We start from the raw sequence: 20,471 nt of genomic DNA, 5'->3' as shown, positions 1-20,471 counted from the left end.
TTGGCCGCTGCCTGCGCCCCCGCGGGTCCCTGCTCCTTGTGCCGAGGACCCCATCCACCGCCCCCTCGGCTCGTGCAGGCCGGGGTCCCCGTGCCACCTCCCGGCGGCCTCCGCGCGTCAGGGGCAATGCAGACTGTCCCGCTGGCGGTCTAGACCCCCTCGCCGGCCCTCTGGCCCATCCACTTCCGAGGCCCTTGAGGACGGGCGGTGGCTGCCCAGAGGTGCTCGGCTACATCTTCCTTCGCCCCGAAAGGACCTTCCTGGCCGCATCAAACCGACCCTTCCTTCATGCTGCAGTGCTGCAACATTTCCGCCACCGAGGGGGAAAAGCGGCCGCGATCTCAAACAAAACACAAGAATTGGTGTGTGACTCATCTGCTTGGATACCTCCAGTCCCCAAACTGTGTTCCAGGAGTTTTCTTGGCTGAAGCTGTCCGATGTTTGAGCCTTTTCTTCCCGAGGAAGAAGATGGACTGAAAGCTGCCAGTTGGGGACTTTTTGTGAGCTGGGTTTTAGAAGAGGTGATGGGGCTTGCGCTGGCTTGTCTTCCTACTCAAGAGAAGAGTTGTTGATGTTCACTGGTTATGCTTAGACAATGCGCAATTTGTTTTAATTTAAAATTTTGGGGGGGATAAGGGGGACAGGCGCATAGGCTTGTGAAGGGCAGTCCGGACCCGGTGGAACTCCTCTTTGACCCTTGATAGGAGAGACACCCCCAGTCTGTCCTCGATGCCGTCAGCCTTGGCCATCTTCACTTGCCGTCCGAACTCGCACCCGTTTCAGGAGCGTCATGTCTACCTGGACGAGCCCATTAAAATCGGCCGCTCAGTGGCCCGCTGTCGACCCGCGCAAAATAATGCTACCTTTGATTGCAAGGTGCTGTCAAGGAATCATGCTCTCGTCTGGTTTGATCACAAGACGGGCAAGGTAATGTCACCACATTGTCTAACAATCATTACTTTTTGTTTCTCTTCGCCCTTTGGTTGTAATGTATGCGGGATCCCGGGGTTTGCACCCAGAGGAGACTTGCAGCAAGGCCATAGAATCAACTTTTTGTGTTTCTGGTTCTAGTGGAAATTTAATTGAGGTGGTTGAATGGAAAACAGAGAAGGTATTGTAATTAAATGCCTAGGGAGGGCGATGGCATCTTGATAATGTGGTCATTCCCAGTGAAATCCCAAACCCTAATTCGTTTTGGAAAACTAGATAGTGAAGCTTGGCTTCTTTCTTTCAGTCTTTTTAGAAAGGTGAATTTGCAGTTCAGTGCTTGATTAGCAAGCAGCAGTTTACAAAGCAATGCAGGGAATCCGTGGCCATTTATTACGCTGGGGCTCAAGTGTCTCAGTGGTGAGATGTAGTATACACATAGCTCTTAGTTGAGCCTGTCTAGTAAGGACAATAGTTTGTGTAAAGTTAGTTTTTGAAAGTGTTGATACATATATACTCCTGAAGGAGTAATTTGCAATTATCAAAGCCAATTTAATTAGGCATGAATAACTATAACTACAGTTTTAGAGTTTTGTTTGCAAGTCGAGTGAACATATACCTATTGCTTTTGGAAATCACTTTTTGATTTTGATTCGGTAGCACTTATTTAAAAATACTGAATGCATACTTACAGAGGTGATATTTAAAAATCAGTGTTAGAAATTAACTTATTTTCTGAAATTGTATCCAGTTCTATCAATTATTGCATAACCTAGATGCAGTAGGATGAATTGAGTGCTCTTCACTGTAAATGGGACCATTGTAACATTTATATGTTGGCATCCTAATTTGTCATACATGTGGGTGCTTATATTTTAAGAATACACGTAAAAAAATTAAGACCCTTTCACTTTTTAAAACTCTTTTATGTGTGTGAAGAATATACTAAAGATCTCATCTTTGCTTAAACCTCGGGTTTTAGTTGAGCTACTGAATCAATTCCAACTTGGAATAAGTTATGTAAGACTAATAAGAATATCTCGGGCTTTACCTCCTGACTTTTTGCTCCTTTTTTTGAGATAAATGATTAAGTCTTTCTTAAAAGAAGAATTTAAGTCTTCAATAGTAGTGTTTTGAAATGAAAGAAACCTGAAAGGAAGAAAGTAATACTGTGTTGCTACTGAATTAAGGAATTATTATATAAATCATTTTTCAAAGAAAGGAGGAAAAGATTGCCAGAGTGCTGTGTGCTTGCATAATACCTATCTATACTCTGCTCTGTGTGTAGAAGAACTGAAAAGGATGTTAATTTTTCTGTGTAATACCAGGTGCTCATTTACCTGTAGAACAGACCCTTTTTTCCCTCCCTGGAAACTAAAGTTTGGATGCCTGACTTCATAGATAACCCATAATAATTTAAAGTGAATATTCATAAAACTCATCTTTCCAGCAATCAGATTCAAACATCATTTAACTGCTAGTGCCTTAACCAGCTTTTACATTTTTGTCTCTTTATGTCCCTGGGCAACAATTAAGGTCCAACTTAATCAGATAATAGGCTTGCTTAAAGTATTGTACTCAGCAAATGTACATTCTTTACTTTGATTAAATACTGAAAGGAGACTCAGATTTTTTTTCTTTTACTTATTTGAAAAACAGATTACAGGAACAGTGCTTTTTCATGGCTGTACTAAAACCCTCACAATAGGTTATTTTGAGATGACTAAGAATAATAGATTAATTGTGTTTATTATATAAATTGTGATGACATGTTAAAATTTTAAATGATATTTGTTATTAGAAAAACATGTTTAAAGGATGCACAACTTCTTTCTGCCATTTTTCCTTCCCTCCCCTCCCCCCTGCTTTATCAGCTAAAACACACTCAGGATGTGAGGCCATTACATTAAGTGTAGATATAATTATTGGTTATTGTACCACTAACCTAGTTAAAACAAATAACCTGTCAGATTTTGCCATGTGCTCAAAGTGTTTTAGGAATTAACTACTTACAATTTAAATTTGAACACAGGCTTTTATTGAACCTGTGTTGTGTGCCAGATATCATTAGATACACAGTTCCAAAGAAAACCTACAACATGACCAGATATCATTTATTGTTTTCTCTGTGAAATATCCAATTTGAAGATTTCTACTATAGTTGTCTCAACAAAAGTCCCCTGGCCATTCCCAGTAAATTCCTTTATATAACTCAAGAACCCCCTCCTTTAAGCATCTCCTCAGGCAAGTCTTTTTTCCCCCAAATATCTCTAAGCCTCAGTTTTCTCTTCTGGGGATAATAATGGTACCTACTTTTGTTTTGAGGATTGAGATAACCATGTAAATCATTTAGCACCCTTTTCCTGGCCTTTTTAAATTGGGCTAAGTACTTAGGGAGAAGGGTGTTTGGGGTTGGAGGAAGAGGGAACCGTCTAAGCAGCTATTTGCTATTTGCTATAGTGCTGTGGAGTCTTAGGAAGGTAATGAGAAATTATTTTCCTCTATGTGATGGCATATGTAGGACTCATTTCTTAAATTGAAACTTACGAAGTTGAGAACTTTGTCCAAATTGGCACTTTACCTGGGAGGTGGAAAGTTGGGGTAATATGCCCTTTGGTTGACTTTCAACTTGTGATTGTTGCATTCAGCTTTGGCCTTTATGTGAGGCCCATTAAAATCTGGAGGAAATAATAAACACTTGATTATTCAGGTAATACATGTTCATTGTAGAAAATTTGCAAAATACGGGCATATGGAAGTCCAAGTGACACTTTTTAATGCTAAGTTCATAGAATGTGTTATGTGTTATACTTAAAACCTGTATGTCGAAGGGTGACAAGTTTGCCGTTAAGTGGAATTTAACAAGCTTTCCCAAATCCATCTATTCAGGGATGTAACAGCTGGGTTGCCCTGCTTGGATGCTGGCCCTGTGTATCATCCTTTTTGGAGGTCAAGATTTTTAAATTAGATGATAGATAATAGAATGGTTATTAATCCTTCTATGGATTCAAGGTACCACTGAACACACAAATCTATCCATATGATACTTAAATAGAAGGGATAGTAAGTGGACTGCCTCTTTCTGATTTGGATGGTCCTATCTGATTTGAGGCTTTGAGGACAGGTGATCATCTAGTGGTCGACACAGTATGTAGTCTATTTCAAATCTCACTGTAGCTTACTTAGTAGTAAGTAGTTATGGTAGTAGTTTACTACCAATTTCACATTTTCACTTAAATTCGGCACATGTTTTTAAGCACCTGTCCTAGCATGGTCTGTTTTAGTGGAGAGCATAGTGGAGAAGGTAGGGAGGAAATGGCAAGAACTAGTAAGAAATTGTTATTCTTTCTAGGAGCTTATGTTTTGGATAGAGAGGGTGACTATACACCTTGAGAACAGTTGATTGAGGTAAGATAGTATTATATAAGTTTAAATGGCAAGAGAGTGATAGTGTTTGAATTAGACTTTAAGGGGTAGATGGATACAAGTTAAGAAAAAGTGTTTTTGTGTGTTTTGAGAGGATAAGAGTGAAATAAAACAGACAAAAACAGATAATTCTGAGTGAACTTGGCATCTCCCAAACATGGAGGAAACAGATTTTGTTGGATTGCAGAGTCTTTTGGAGAGTAACTATGGGTGAACATCCATTTTGTGTGATGGTTTTATGTTTGTGCCTTGTTTCCGTAATTAGTTGTCAGACCCTGGAGGAGAGGATCTCTGCCTTATATGTCTGTTTCCTTTTGTTTTGTATAAAGTAGATGTTGAGTAACTGAAGCTGAGTAGATAGTGTGGTGCCAGGTTGTGGAGTGCCCTGATTACCAAACTAAGGACATGAACCCATGGGCTATGGAAGGCCAGGGAGAGTTCTGTGCAGAGTACTGACATATCAAAACCAACATTTAAGAGTGAAACAACAATATGTAGAGGCCTGGGGCAAGGAAAAATGGGTAACAGCTTAATAACAGTTGTGTACTACGTACCATGCCCTGTTCTAAATGCTTTACATGTTGATTTATTTAATCCTTAAGTAACTGTTCAAGATAGGTGTTTATTTTTCCCCATATTAACCTATGAGGAAATTAAGGCACAGAGAGATTAGATTAGGTTGACTGCCCAAATTCACATATCTAATAAATGAAATGGTAGAGCTGGGATTTGAGGTATTCTGATTCTTAACTGTAGCGTGTAGAACCCAAACTTACCCACTCTGCTATCCAAGGCTTTGTAACAGTTTAGATATGATTTCATTTTGTAAGGTCTAGGTTCACAAGAGGAATGAAAATGATTAAAGGCCAGAAAGTGAAAAAAGACAAGTGTATTAACTTATCCATTAGGACTTCAGCAAAGAGAGAAGTTCCGTATGGACTGGAGATTTTAGGGGGAAGGTTTCATGGTTGAGATGCAACTTGAGCTAGACCTTAGGACTTTTTAAGTAGGCAAAATATAAATAGAGCCAGTCAGGGAAAGGAGTTTTGGGTGGGAAGAACTGCTCAAATAAAGGCATAGAGGCAGGAATGGTATGGTGTGTTCCAAGGATATTACAAGGTAGTCATCACAAAGGAAGAATCTCCAGAATCTACAACCAAGATTGTTTCTTCCTTTTTCCTCCTCATATCAAAACATGACAGCAAAGATTCTGGCCTCAGCTTTGGAGAAAATGGCAGCTCATACTTTCATTGATTTTGTTTATTTGTTTTGTTTTAACAGATACCTAATTTTTTTGTTGACAGAAGTAAAAATGTCATTAACAGGTGCTGCTTTTTGTGAGAAAGTCACATATTTGATACATGTTATGTTTAAGGCACATTAATGTAAACATGTTCAGAAGGCCATGTTGTATATTCAAAGCACATATTCATTTCCTTCTGTATAACTTTTCACAGTAGTGGAAAACTAATGAAATATTTTATCATTTCAAATTATAAAAAATATGGATGGTATATACACTCAAAACATTTTTTTCCTGCTTATTGACTTTTCTCGGTAGGTTAAATTTACTTTTTACCTTCTCAAGCTCCTATTTGGTTTTCTCAAGTGGTATTTATGTTAGAGCTTAGTATCTATTCTCTTTGATAAATAGAGATGAGACTGTCAGTCATTTAGAGTTTGAAGTGCAAAGATTGTGAGACTGGTTCTTAATGTATGTCAGTTACTTGAATCAAGAAAAAATGGTGGCATTTGTTAGTTGAGGAAATGTTCTAAGGACTCTTGCCCATGCTTCTCTCACTGCCACTGCAGGTAAATGAACAGCTTACACCACTGCTCAAAATCTTGGTTGTTCCCCCATTAATTTTTGTCATGATATATAAACCCCTTCAAAATCTGTCTCTCATTTCCTTTTTTTTCGGCTTCATCTTCTATTACCCTTTTTTCTTTGCCCCAAACACTGTGCAGTAGCTATGTGACAGTGCTGACTATTCTGAGAACAAGTGCCTTTTTTGCTGGTTTGTCTTCCAGAATGACCTTTTCCCTTCATCCCTTGAGGCCCAGTTCCAATGTGAAAACTTCCCTGACTCCCACTAACTGAAGAATTAATTGCTTCTTCCTTTATACTCCCATAGAATTTTGTATATAATTTCATTATGGGACACAGACAACAAAATAACTATGATGCAAATATCCTATTGCTCTGCCAGATGTGAGCTCTTGAGAACAAGGAACTAGGCACTACATAAATGTTTGAATGAGTGAAATGAGAACAATGGAGAAGTCTGTAATTCTGCAAACCCTGAGGAGGGTAAAAGGGCAGGTCATTGGAGTTCTCAATTTGAGATCACAGACTCAATTACCAATAGAAAGTTTTTGTGTAAATCATTACTTATTGCAGATTTGCAGTGTGCAAGACACTTTGCTAAGTGTTTTGGTTTCATAGTTAATTTGTGGTTGGTGATTCTGATTTTGAGCTATTATATATGTATCTATTCTCATACAAAGTAATACTTTTAAGGATTTTATAATATTCAGAGTACTTTCTTATTTCACTTGATCTGTATAGCACTCTTAGGAGGTAGATAGAGCAGCTACAGACTGTCCCCCTTTTATCCAAAAAGAGTTTGGTGTTTAGAGGTTATTTGCACAAGGTCATCTATTAGGAACTATGGGAGTTGGAATCAGAATCTAGATTTCCCCTCCGAAATAAAAGCCAACTGCTAGACATTTATTCTGAACTATCTTATTATGGACTGAACAATTACTGTAATGAAAATCTGTCTTTTGCTCTCTTAAACGGTAATCTAAGCTATTATTTTCTGGGTGCCTAACTATTGTAAAATGCTTGTCAAATGACAGACTTTCAAAGACTGAGAAAACCTGAGTTAATTATTTCTCTGAGTTAGCTAGCATTTTAAAAACATATCTCTACTACTCCTAGCGATAAATTTACTTTTTTAAGGCTTGCATTCAGGCAACTGATTTGGATTTGGGTGTTTATGCAAATGAATGAAAGTCTTGGAAAAACTTGTTTGCCATGTACATTTTTTTATCCTTTAAAGAGACTAGCTGATGGATGTAAAGAAAAAAGGTAAAGTTTATATAGGTACTTGAAATCATGGAAATTTTTGGTGATTAGTACTGTATCCTTTGTCAAATATACAATTTGGGTTAGATTTTAATTTAAAAACATAAGAAATTTGTTTCCTTATTTATTTATATTAAGTTTTTTGTCAATACTTTCAGGCTTATAGTTTTATCTACATTTATAACTATTGATTTGTTCTAGCTGAACTGAACAGAAATGAATTTCCAATGTGCACTTTCAAGCTGTTAGTTATCTTATTTTTTACTTATATAAATGACAGGAATACGTTCTCATGAAAATTCAAGTGATAAGGAAGTATAATGAGTCTATATATATGTCCTCCTTCACATGGGCACCTCCCATCCTCTTCCCCTCCTCCAGAAGGAATGGTTGTTATTAGTTTGGTATGTAATTTTCAGAACTTGTCTGTGCATTAACTTACTTGGGTATGTAGGTAAAGAAACATAGTTTTTTGTTGTTGTTACTTTTTTTCATTAGTGATTAGATCATAATTTAAAATGTACTTTTTTTTTTAAGATTTTTATTGGGGAATTCGGGGGATGGGAACAGTGCTGGGGAATTGGCGGAAGGGGAACAGAAAACTTGCTGTCTTTTTGTTCTTCAGTCTAGTTGCGGAGGACGTTGCCCCACTGGCCCAAGCTGGCACCATCATTGAGCTCTTCCCGGGTGAGGCAGATCAGTCGCCGGCTTCTGGACGGTCGCTCATTGCGGCTGCTGGTCACTCACGCTGGCCGCTGGCCACACACGGTAGCCCATGGCAACCCACTGCCACAGGGGCTGCAGCCCATGCCGTCGCCGGCGACTCACGGGCAGCCCAGCTCCAGGTTGAGCTATTGTTCAGCACCTTAGCTGTGGAGGGCAGTGTCACTGACCCTCATATGTGGGATCCGAACCGGGGCCCTCTGGCATCCCAAGCCAGTTCTTAACCATCGCGCCACGCGGCCGGCCCTAAAATGTACTTTTTTTTAAACAAGATTTTATTGGGGAATTGGGGGAGGGGAACAGTGTTGAGGAATTGGACAAGGGGAATAGCCAAGTTGTTGTCCTTCAATCTTAGTTGTGGAGGGCACAGCTAGCTCAGGTCCAAGTCCATTCGCTATCCGGCCTGCCCGTCAGCAGCTCGTGGCCACTCAGCTCAAGGTGCCCACCATCCCATGCGGGAGTTGAACCGGTAGCCTTGTTGTTAGGAGCACGTGCTCTCACAGGCTGAGCCATCCTGCCACCTGTTGGCAACTCAGCAGCAGCTCAGCTCAGGCACAGCTCACTGGCCCATGTGGGAATCGAACCGGCGACCCTGTTGCTCAGAGCTCACACCCTTAACAAACTGAGCCACTCGGCTGGCCCCCTAAAATGTACTTTTTAACTGATGATATCAAGTGAATTGTGGTAAGCTTATCTGAAATGTATTAATATGCTCTAAGTTCCAACCATACAGAATGCTGTAAAATTAATAGCTATCATTTATTGAGCAATTACTCGGTGGTGTGCTAAGAGTTCTATGTACTTTATCTTATTTAATCCTCACAACAAACTTTTGAAGTAGGTAGTATTATTACCTTTAAGCAGTTGAAATAAGAAGTTTACAGATGAGAAAGCTGAAGTTCAGAGAGGTGAAGAAATTTGTTAGGTAACAGCGGTAGAGTCGTGATTTGAACCATCTGATTGCAAAATGCACCCTCTACTGCTTACTACCTCAGCACTCTTAGTCATTAATCTCATCACTAACCTGTTAGTTAACAATAGATTAAAAGAAAAAATGCATTGAAATAAATACCTTATTTTTTATTAATTCTTAGCTATTTTGGTAATAAATCAATTTAGAGTTTTAGTTGATGATCAGTTCCTCAGACAGTATTTATTCATCACTTAACATTTTACAAGTTGAATAAAAACAATTCTTTACATGTAAATATAATGGCATATCACTGTTTAGATAGTATAATATACTAAAAAAGATACTTTTTTCTTTCACTGGATAATTTCTAAGTTTAGTATGTATGGAGTTTGTGTTTTACATGGAATATATCTCCCAGCTCCATAAATAAATCTAAAAAAAGGTGACTATATTTGGTTTTAAACAGTTTATAGAAATGCTAGCTATATTATTGGATGCTAGTTATAAGATTCCTTCTATTTCAAAAATTCAGGGATGGGAAATAAGATCATGTTGTATGTTACGAGTATAGATAGGTATGGTAGTTATGCTGCAGAATAAACAAATACGTAGTTTTTGTAAAAAAATTTGTAGTTTTGAATTTTTTCAACAAGTTTGCATAGTCAAAAGGAATGTTACAGAGTTACCATATAGCCCAGCAATTCTATTCCTATAAACCCAAGAGAAATGAAAACAAATGACCACACAGAACCTTGTATGAATATTCATAGCAGCATTCATCATAATAGTAAAAAAAAAAAGAAGAACCCATCCATATGTCCATCAACTGATGAATAGATAAATAAAATATGGTATACCATACAATGGAATATTATTCAGCAATAAAAAGGAATGAAGTACTGATACATGCCACAACATGGATGAACCTTGAAAACCCTGCTAAGTGAAAGAAGCCCGACACAAAAGGCCACATATGGTATAATTCTGTTTATATGAAATGTGTGAGATAGGCAAATCCATAGAGACAGAAAGCAGAAAGCAGATGGTTGCCAGTGACTGGGAGTAAGAGGGAATCGATGGTTAATTTTATATGTCAACTTGGTCTGGCCATGGTATTCAGTTTTTGATCAAATACCAGTCTCAATGTTGCTGTGAAGGTATTTTTTTAAATGTGATTAATATTTAAATCAGTAGACTTTGTGTAAAGCAGATTACCCTCCAGAATGCAGTGGGCCTCATCCAATTAGTTGAAGGCCTTAAGTGAAAAGACCTCAAGTGAAAAGACTGAGGTTCCCCTGAAGAAGGAGTTGTGCCTTCCAAGAGCGATCCTACTCAAGATGCAACAGCGAGTCTTCTCTGTATCTCTAGCCTGCTGGCCTGCCCTGCAGATTTCAGATGTGACAAGCCCCACAGTCACGTGAGCTAATTCCTTAAAATAAATCTCTCTGTATATATACACATTCTCTTAGTTCTGTTTCTCTGGAGAGCCCTGACTAATACAGGGAGTGACTGCTGAATGGGTATGCGTTTCTTTTTGGGATGATGAAAATGTTATAAAATTGATTGCAAGGATGGTTGCACAACTCTGAACTGTACACTTTAAATCGGTGAGTTGTATGGTATGTAAGTTATATCTCAAAAAAGCTTTTTATACAGAAAGCAATGTTAGGTGGAGTAATACCTTAGTGAAAGCAGATTAGGGTGTAGGAGGTGGAAGAGTGTGTGTTCACATGTGGGTTGGATTAGCAGAGCAGCTTTTGATGTATCTTGTAGCTTAATTTTTGTCACTACTTCCCTAGTGTGAATGTCTTACTCTGGGTTAGACTCTTGTTTTAATAGATTTAGTAGATGGAGAGTGTGTTTCCAATTTGGAAATATTTGTTAATAGGCACAATTTGGATATTATTGAGAAGATGTAGTGCCAAAGTCTTAATGTGGGAGTAGAGAAATGGTTGGAAAAACAGTTTAAAAGTCTCAGTGTGAACCTGGGAAGCTTAAGATACTAATTTTACTCACCGGTGAGTCTTTTATGTATGCAGGCACATAGAGGGCGGTAAAATATTGTTAGAATGAATGATGTTGTCTTGACTAGAAGAAAAAATATCCACTTAAATTATAGTTGAACTTAAACTGGGACCTTTATGCATTCCTAGTCTTTAACAAGTATCGAGTGTCGCATGCTTGTAGTGCAGCATAGTGCCCAGTAGGTACATTGTACTGAAAAATATAATTCAGTACAAATAGGTCCAACAATAGAAGTATCTGTGAATCATTGTTTCCAAGGACCTAAGGGAACGATGTATTCCTTCCCCTCAGGATTCGGGGTAGAAAATGTGGAAGGAATGAAGAGGGCTTCACAGAAAAAGTTGTTTTTAAGCCACTGTGTGAAGAGTGAGTAGGGTTTTGCTAGCTGGATAAAAAAGTGCAGGGCATTCCAGCTGAGGGAACAATATTATGTTTAAGGCAGAAAAGCCTAAAAGAGAATGATGTATTCTGGGAAATACAAACCCAGAAGTTAACAAAACTGGGGAGGGGAAAATAAAGCTGCTATCAAATCTGGGGTAGCTGAACCCTGCTGACAGAGGACCTAAGGGAGGCAGTGCTTTAAAGGTTCTGGAGTTGGAGTCCTGACTCCACTGCTTGCCAGATGTGTGACTTTGGGAAGACTCTGTACCTCAGTTTTTCTCATCTCTAATAGGAGGCTAATAGTGGGATTTACCTCATAAAGTTGTAGAGATTTCATGAGAATTCATGTATAGCCATTAGCAGAATGCTTGACACAGAATAAGTACTCACTAATTTGTGGCTATTACAATTTTTCTTTATTGTTTTAGTTGGTGTGCTTGCACAATTAGACCTGTATGCTTATTTTCCATAAGTGTGCTTGCTTTTTCATTATTAAAAAAGTTTTCTCCTTTAATAGCTGTCTAGGAATTATCTAGTAATACCTTGATACTTTTTGTTAAAGAAATAGTGTGATTTGTCTTGGGGTCCTGGCACACAGTCTAAAACTCTGGAATCTCCTGAGTGATAAGGATATCTTTTGTATGCTAATAAGATGACTGGTGGCTGGGGGCTCCTAGATACCTTCAGGATGGGGCTGGTCACCAGAAAGACCAAGTGATTAGAGGGTTCAAATTTTCAGCCTCCCTTACCAATCTCCAGGAAGGGGAGTACTGGCGGGTTGAAGATTAAGCTCTATAAAAACTCTTAAACATTGCGATTCAGTGAGCTTTGGCTTTGGTGAACACATGGAGATGCTTGGGAGGGTGGCTCACCCAGAGAGGGTATGGAAACTCCAAGCCGAAGTCTTCCCCCATACCTTGCCCTGTGCATCTCTTCCATTTGGCTGTTCCTGAGTTGTATCCTTTATAACAAACTGGTAATAGTAAGTAAAGCAGTTTCCTGAGATCTGGGAGTCATTTTAGCGATTTATTGATCCTGAGCAGAAAATAAGGAACTCCCTTAATTTATAGATGGTTGGTTGGAAGTATCAGTGTCAAGCTGAGACTTTTGGACTAGCATCTGAAGTGGGGTCTTCTTGTTGGACTGAGCCCTTACCTTGTAGAATCTGACATTAACTGCAGGTAGATAATGTCAGAATTGAATTGAATTGTAGGACACCCTGCTTGTACAGGAGAGTTGGAGAAGTGGTGTTGGAAAAGAAACCATACATTTGGTGTCAGAAGTGTTGAGTAAAAACAGTTCAAATAGTCTTATAATTAATATCCATTATCCAGTACTACCAAGTTCGTAGAGTTTCCCTGTTAAAAGCAGTAAAAATCAGTAGCATACATGGGTTGCATCACTTGAAGATTTGAAATTAAAGGAGTTGAGTAAGTTATATGACAAGAATCTAGTCAGTCAATCAGGAAACATGTAAAAGTGTATATGCTACATTAGGGGCATAATCACGGTATTAAGATGTTACTTTAGTCTCCAAGGAGCTTATAGTTTAATTGGGAAGCCAAAACTAACCCCCATAAACACTTAGGGAAGAATTAAGTTCTAAATGGAATTAAGGACACTTTGTATTTAAGGTAGGGAAGGTTTATTTGTCTGGGAAGGGGGCCTTGGATTGGACCCTGAAAAGTTGGGGAAGAAAATAACAGGTATCCTCGGTGCATAGAGGTCTGCATAAAAAGGCATAAGCCAGAGAGTAGTCAGAAGGCAATTGTATATTAAGGAGCACTACTACCGAATTGATTAAGTAGAGATTAAATGATAGAGGTGAACCTGAGTAAAGTTCCATTTCAGGAAGGCTGTACAGGGTTGAGGTACAGGGTTGAGGTACAGGGTTAGTGGGGGCAATAAGGTAGAAACCTTTAAGGAACCATGGCACAGACCTTGGGGGTAAGAAACTTGGATTTACAACTTTGGGGAAAGCCATGCCTCCCCTTAATCCATTCAGATAACCCTAGTAACTAAACTGGTATGCGCTATAGTGGATTATGAAACATCCATCTGCTTCAATATGCTGACTTCTTAATAAGGTGATCCGAAAATGATGAAGATTGGATTCGTAGGTATAGTGAGTAGACAAGATATGAAGGTTCCAAAGTATAATTTCTTATTTTCAAGATTTTTCTCTTTGGGCATATTAAAAGATTGTGCTTGTGTGTGTCATTTTAAGGTGTATTTTTTTGTCAGTCATTTTAAATTTTGGAATAAACTCCTTTAAATAGCGTTTCTGATATTGCCAGAAATATAGTTTAATATTTTTAATGAAAAAGAAAAGAAGTTACAAGGATGAAGAAAGTATTGCATGTGAATGTCCAAGTTAGAGGCAGGTGTTACAGAACCTACATCAGAATTTCAGTAGAATATATTTTAAAACTTAAGAGTTAGGTAGTAGTACTAGTCTTGCCATTTTAAATTGATATTCTAAGCCGAGGTTTTTGTTCTTAATTGTCAGTTGTGGGGACGCAGTTTTCAGGTAAGTATCAGTTAAGTTTATTGGCATTATACTTGGTTTTAATAGTCCCCTAACCCCTTGCCAGTGACCTGATTTGAGAATTGTATCAAAATTTTATCCTTTGTTTTATTAATAGTGCAGCTATTTTGAAAGGTGATATAACAATAGGTAAACTATTTGAATAATATGTGAGAAAGTATTAAAAAGCAGTTTCAAATATTAGATGGTTGTGTCCTAAAAATTAGTCGCTATTGTTTCTTTTACTAATATTTATTATTACTGCTTTGTCATCATAGCGATACAGAGGCTTAGGTGTGCTAGTAAATTAGAGACTTTAATAGAGAATTATTTTCTGAAATTACTGTTTTGTTGTAGGCCTGAGGATTAACTGTTACCCTCTGGGCTTCAATATATAAAATATTTAATTCTGCTGTTTAGGTCCTGCTGCCAAAATACTACTCATCAGAACAAAATATTTGGAGTGTTGGTATCTGAATGTTGGGGCTGGAGGAAAAAAAATTTAATGTTTTTAAGTTCAGTCACTTTTAAAAAGACTTGCTCGAAGAGGGTACTCCTCTTTTCTGGAATCAATGTCATAGCTCCAGTTTTTTGACTATGTAATATTCTAATACTAACAGTTAATTCTGTTATCCGGATCTGTCAACTTTCTTTTGCTTTTGAATTTCCTGGTTGTTGGCAGAGTTGGGCTGGGTACATAATCTTAGTTATGTATAGCCCTAAGCAGTGCAAGCACACAAAATAGAAATGTGTATGTTTATGTGTAAATTGTTACTTTTAAAATATTTTCCATTTTCTGTTGCTGTCACATGCAAGTTTTGCATTAATTCAGACTGGTTTTTATCTGTTGGCTGGACATGTTTTGGGTAAATTCAGGATTTTGTTGTTATTCAAAATCAGAATTAAGTGAATATTTAATGCTTCATGGAGTTTTATTGATGAACACAATTCTTACTGATTTATTCCTTTTCTTAATATTTTGAACTTTGATCATGTTTATCACAAAACTTAACCCTTGTTTATATATTATTTTGGGTTAGCGCTTTAATTACCATGGCCCTAATTAGTTTATAATCTCTTTAAAGGCCACCGTGATAGCCTGTGCTGTCTTGTAGCCTATAATATACGTACAGTGCATAATATTTAGTAGGTAGTTAAAAAAATTATTGCCAACACAGACAGTACCTTTCTCCAAAGAAATTACAGAAGTACTAACTTCAGAAATTTGTCTTTTTTTAAAAAAGCCTCTTAGAAGAGAATATAGACTATGTTTATGACTTTGAGGTAGGGAAGAATAGTAAGTAATTCACAAAAAGCACACATTGAAGTAAAAAACTGATAAATTCAGATACATTAAAATTAATTTTTTATTAAAATGAATGAAAAATGAAGAAGAAAAAGAACTGTGGGAAGATATTTATAATGCATATCACTTACAAAGGATTAGTATCCAGAATATAGAGAGGACTTGTCCAAATTAATACAAAAATACAACTTAAAAGAAAAAAATGGTCAAAAGACACACAAATAAGAATTTCACAGAAGAAATAAGAATGGCCAATAAGCAAACGCAGAATGTTCAGCGTAACTAGGGAACTGTAAACTTAAGCCTTGAGATATTTATACTCATTTGCAAAGTTAATAATATCAAGTGTGAGATCTTCCAGGTAGGCTGTGTGCGTGGCTCCCCGCGAGTCTCATTCCACGGACTTGAGTTCTAGCCCTTTGGCCACTGAGACCATGCCCTGGGGCCCTAGCGAGACAGTGTAGACTGTCTGGGACCCAATGGCTTCGGTGGTGGAGTTATGGCCATTCAAGCTAGGAGTGGCGTGTTCTGGGCTGGGCCAGGGCACGCGCGGGCTGTTGACTAGACTGTGATTCTACGGCCCTGCAGGTACCCGGCTCATGAAGAACTAATCCGAGTCACCAGGGTGAAGCGACTCGTTAATTCGTCAAGATGACCAACACTGGGACGGCCGAGTGGCGCGATGGTTAAGAGCTGGCTTAGGACGCCAGAGGGCCCCGGTTCAGATCCCACATATGAGGGCCAGTGACACTGCCCTCTACAGCTAAGATGCGGAACAAAAGCTCAACCTGGTGCTGGGCTGCCCGTGAGTTGCCAGCGACGGTGTAGGCTGCAGCCCCTGTGGCAGTGGGTTGCCAAGGGCTACCGTATGTAGCCAGCAGCTGCAGTGAGCAGCCGTCCAGAAGCCGGCGAATGATGTGCCTTGCCTGGGAAGAGCGCAATGATGGTGCCAACTTGGGCCAGTGAAGCAATGGCCTCCACAACTAGACTGAAGAACAAAACGATAGCAACTTGTCTTGTTCCCCTTGCCCCAATTCCCCAGCACTGATCCCATCCCCCAACTCCCCAATAAAAATCTTTAAAAACAAAAAACATAGGAAAGTTAAAACTGTGTAATTCCGCACAAATTAGAAATTCAATAGCCATAGGTGATATTCTCTAGTACTTTCTTGATGTTCTGAGGGTTTTTTTTCTGAGTTTTTAAAGCTAGGAATTTATCTTTGCATCTCTTTTGGTAAAAAAATAAAGTAGTACTTCTTTCTATGAAACGTGTGTGTGTGACCCTGTCTGTGTCTCCAAAGAATATAAATGAGAGACTCTCTGAGGATGATAGTTATTTTACATTTGACCAAAATTAAATTTTTAGCATAAATCCTGTAATATTCAACAGAAGGGTTAAATGTTTTAGTATCCATGCTGACAGACACCTAACTATTAAAAATGGTTATAGGAACTTATAAGCCAAGTTTTTTTAAAAAAAAAAACCTGAAACACTATGGTAAAAATCTGAATATTTTTCAGTGAGCGATCCAGTTTGTAAGTTATCAAATTTTGTTACTTAATTTTATGGTGCTTTGGTCACTTATTTTTTATTTATATAACTTTATAGTAGTTTTTCAGTTTTCCATTCTTGTTTTTGTGGTAGATACTGAATATGTATGTGACTATTAAAGTGTACTTTCAGCATTAAGTAAATATGAAGATGTCAAGAAATTTGTGATTAAATATGTAAGACTAATAATTCCTCTGAATTTATACCATATAAATTGAGGTCACGTATATGGAACTGTTTTATAAACTAGGTAGTTAGAAATTAAGTAGTTAATTTTAAATATGAGAACTATTTAAAATTCACTCTAAATGTAATAGAAAAACATAATTAAGTTACTTTGGAGCATGGGGATCAAATAAAATATTTTCAATTTCAGAGAGTTATATCCATGAGTAAAGATGGTGAAGATGTACTGAAATATATTTTTTAAATATATAGTTTGAGAATGGAAAAACTTATTTTGAGCAGGAAGGTAGGGGAATAAGGAAATTTAAGAGTATTGCTTTTTATGAGTTCTGACTCAGTATAAGTATATAGTAGCAATCTTTAAAAAAATGTACCTTTTAGTTAGCATGTGTTGCAGTTCTGAACCTTAGTGTTTTTTTTACTTGCACAATGTTTTCTATTGTAAAGCATGTATGTCAAAACCCAGAATCTGCATAGTCACTTCCTTATTGTAAATTGGGCTCTGCTACTAAGATAACATGCCTGAAACATGTAAATGTCTCAGGATCTTGAAAAACAATTTGAGAATGAAAGAAAGTTAAGGTATGATTAAATTTAAGTTATAAATGTTTAAAAGTTCATTTCAATATATTCAATGTAATTTTTTAAAAATTACCAAATGAACTCTTGCTTGTTTTTGGCATTACTTCTAAACTCGCTCAGATTAAGTACTCAAAAATTGTAATTTTAGTGAGTACTAAAGATCTCTCATATTTGAACCAATTTCCATTCTTTACTAAACTTTAGAGGAGGTGAAACATCCATATAAAGATATATCTATTTATTAATGGAAAGAAAAAGATTTCATCTCAAATCCTGCTTGATAATAAAGTTTTTAATAGAGGTAAATCTAAAACAGTTTTCAAATGTGAGAAGTATAACAGGAAGTTTTAGTGGGCTGTCATTTTAGTGTGTTCAAAGGGAATTGTTTGAACTTGAACTACAGCATCAATTGCATGTCCATTGCCTGCAGGTATCTTGTTTAAAAAGAAGAGTGAGGTAAAATGAACTAACTAGTAAGTATCTGTCATTATCCTAACAATAGAGTGCTGTGCTTTAAAGAATAAAATTTTGTATTAATTGTGTTGATTAAATATTTAAATGCAAACCCTGTCAGTGATATTTTTATATAAAATACCTTCTGTTTTGTGGTATTGATATCACTAGTTATGTGACAGATATAGAAACTTTTTATACAGTACTAATGCTTTCAAATAAGGTGTATCTTTTTTTTTTATTCTCCATGTAAACTTACAAGTAAATTAGCTGAATTAGTCATTGTTAGAAATTGTCCTTGTCTGTTATCCTGATTGAATTCCTTTAAGGTGTGGGACTTCGTCTTACTGGTACTTCTGTGTTCATTGTTCTAAGTTTAGTTAATATTCAATAGATTTTAACAGTTAGGTTTTTTATTTTCTTAGCTCTTTTAGATATTGATTTTGTCTGTTACGTTTTACTTAAGTCATATCTGTAGGGGATTTTATCTTCTATACTTTATGTTCCTTTAACTTGACCATGATGAATTCTAAGTGTATATAGTTATTTTTACTATTTAGATAGCTAGCTCTTTAGAAGTGTTGGATTCATTTATATTTTTCCTTATACTGACAATATAAAAAAATAAGGGAAATTTATTAATACGTTTAAACATTTAATAACACAAGAAAGTTATGTAGGCTTATCTGCCTCTAGGCAGTGTGGTATTTGGAGGGAAATTCTTTTCTTCCCTTAAACTCTAGTTTTAGATCTCAGATATCTCTGGCTTTTCACCCATTAAAATTTCATTTCTAGATGTGTAGAATTTCCTAATCTGGATGTGAATACCTAAAACATATGCACAGCATTCCATAGATATCAAAGTGCTGTCGATTCATTTAGCCATTATTGAACATTTCCTGTGTGCCAAGCACTGTTCTAGTTAAAACCAAGTGCCTGCCCCCATGGAGCTGATATTCTAGTGTACTGTGTGCTACGTTCCATCACTGTAGCCTATTTAGGACAAATGAGAGTGCTTTTGATTTATTGACAGGGAATCCAACATAGTTCAGTTTATCAAATTTGCTGTGTAAGAGCAATATTGTCATATGTCCCCACCGATTCTGGTTAAATTTCAGTTTTGTCCTCAATCACTAGTGCTCTGCATTTGATGAAATCTGACCATATCTCCTTTAATTTTATAAATTTAAATCATATATATGCCTTCTTAACCTTGTTCTTTACTAACAGATTAATACCTTCACTTAAAGTATTTTTTAAAGTCTTCAGGGAATCTCTTAGATAAGTCACTGAATGATTTTGTTTTGGTGGTTATTCCTTTTGTTCTCTCCCTGCTTGGAAACTCACTTTTCCATCTTCCTCAGTATGAATTTTAATAGAACTTTTCAAACTTGTTTGCATGACACTGTACTTTCCTAGTTCTTAATTTTTGACAGTTTTGACATCTCTATCTTTGTTTCCATTGTCTATGGTTTCCATAAAGACTTTTTAAGTACTTTATTTCAGAATCTATGTCCTTATCATGAATTTCTTAACCATATTTTTAGTTTATTTTTAATTTTTAAAATGTGCACTTCAGTGGTTTTTAATATATTCACAGAATTGTGCAGCTATTACCACTGTTCAATTCCAGAACATTTTCATTGCCCCACAAACTCTGTACCCATTAGCAATCATTCCCCATTTCCTCATCTCCCAGCCCCTGGCAACCACTAATCTACTTTTTGTCTCTATAGATTTGTCTATCTGGATATTTCACATAAATGGAATCATATAACATGTGACCTTTTTTGTCTGGCTTTTTCATTCAGCATAGTGTTTTCAAGGATTATCCATGTTGTAGCTTGTATCAGTATTTCATACCTTTTATTGCCAAATAATATCCCTTTGTGTGGATATACCAAGTTTCATTTATCTGTTCATCAGTTGATGGACATTTCGGTGGTTTCTACATTTTTGGCTATTATGAATAGTGCTGCTGCGAACATATACGTAAAAGTTTTTGTGTGGACATGTTTTTAATTCTCTTGGTAATAATATACGTAGGAGTAGAATTGCTGGGTCATGTTGTAACTCCATATTTAACATTTTGAAGAATTGCCAAACCGTTTTCCAAAGTTGTTGGACTATTACACTATATTCCTACCAGCAGTGTATGAAGGTTCAATTTCTCCACTTTCCGGTCAACACTTCTTATTGTCTGTCTTTTTTATTGTAGCCATTTAGTGAGTATGAAGTGGTATCTCATTTCACTTTTGATTTGTATTGCCCTAATAACTAATAATGTTGAGCATCTTTTCATGTACTTATTGGAGATATATATATATATATATATATATATATATATATATATATATATATATATATTTTTTTTTTTTT

General features: G+C 36.9%; 1 protein-coding gene across 13 annotated transcripts in view; it reads left to right on the top strand.

The window, feature by feature from the left end:
* Nucleotides 1-330: 330 nt before the first annotated feature.
* SLMAP (sarcolemma associated protein) overlaps nucleotides 331-20,471 on the top strand; it is a 131,186-nt gene continuing 111,045 nt past the window's right edge. For 10 of the 13 annotated variants that reach the window (XM_019652779.1, XM_019652782.1, XM_019652785.1 and 7 more), the window contains exon 1: nucleotides 712-927. In XM_019652779.1, the coding sequence (XP_019508324.1) occupies nucleotides 730-927 (198 nt within the window). In that variant the 5' untranslated portion in view covers nucleotides 712-729. Of the gene's footprint in view, nucleotides 928-10,368; nucleotides 10,498-20,471 lie in introns of those variants that run through there. The other 3 variants (XM_019652786.1, XM_019652790.1, XM_019652791.1) reach the window with 3 other exon arrangements.

Source organism: Hipposideros armiger, unplaced genomic scaffold (genome assembly GCF_001890085.2).
Source record: "Hipposideros armiger isolate ML-2016 unplaced genomic scaffold, ASM189008v1 scaffold_187, whole genome shotgun sequence".
NCBI lineage: Eukaryota > Metazoa > Chordata > Mammalia > Chiroptera > Hipposideridae > Hipposideros > Hipposideros armiger.
The sequence above is the reverse complement of the archived record's forward strand: the minus strand, read 5'-3'. Positions and strand labels throughout refer to the sequence as shown.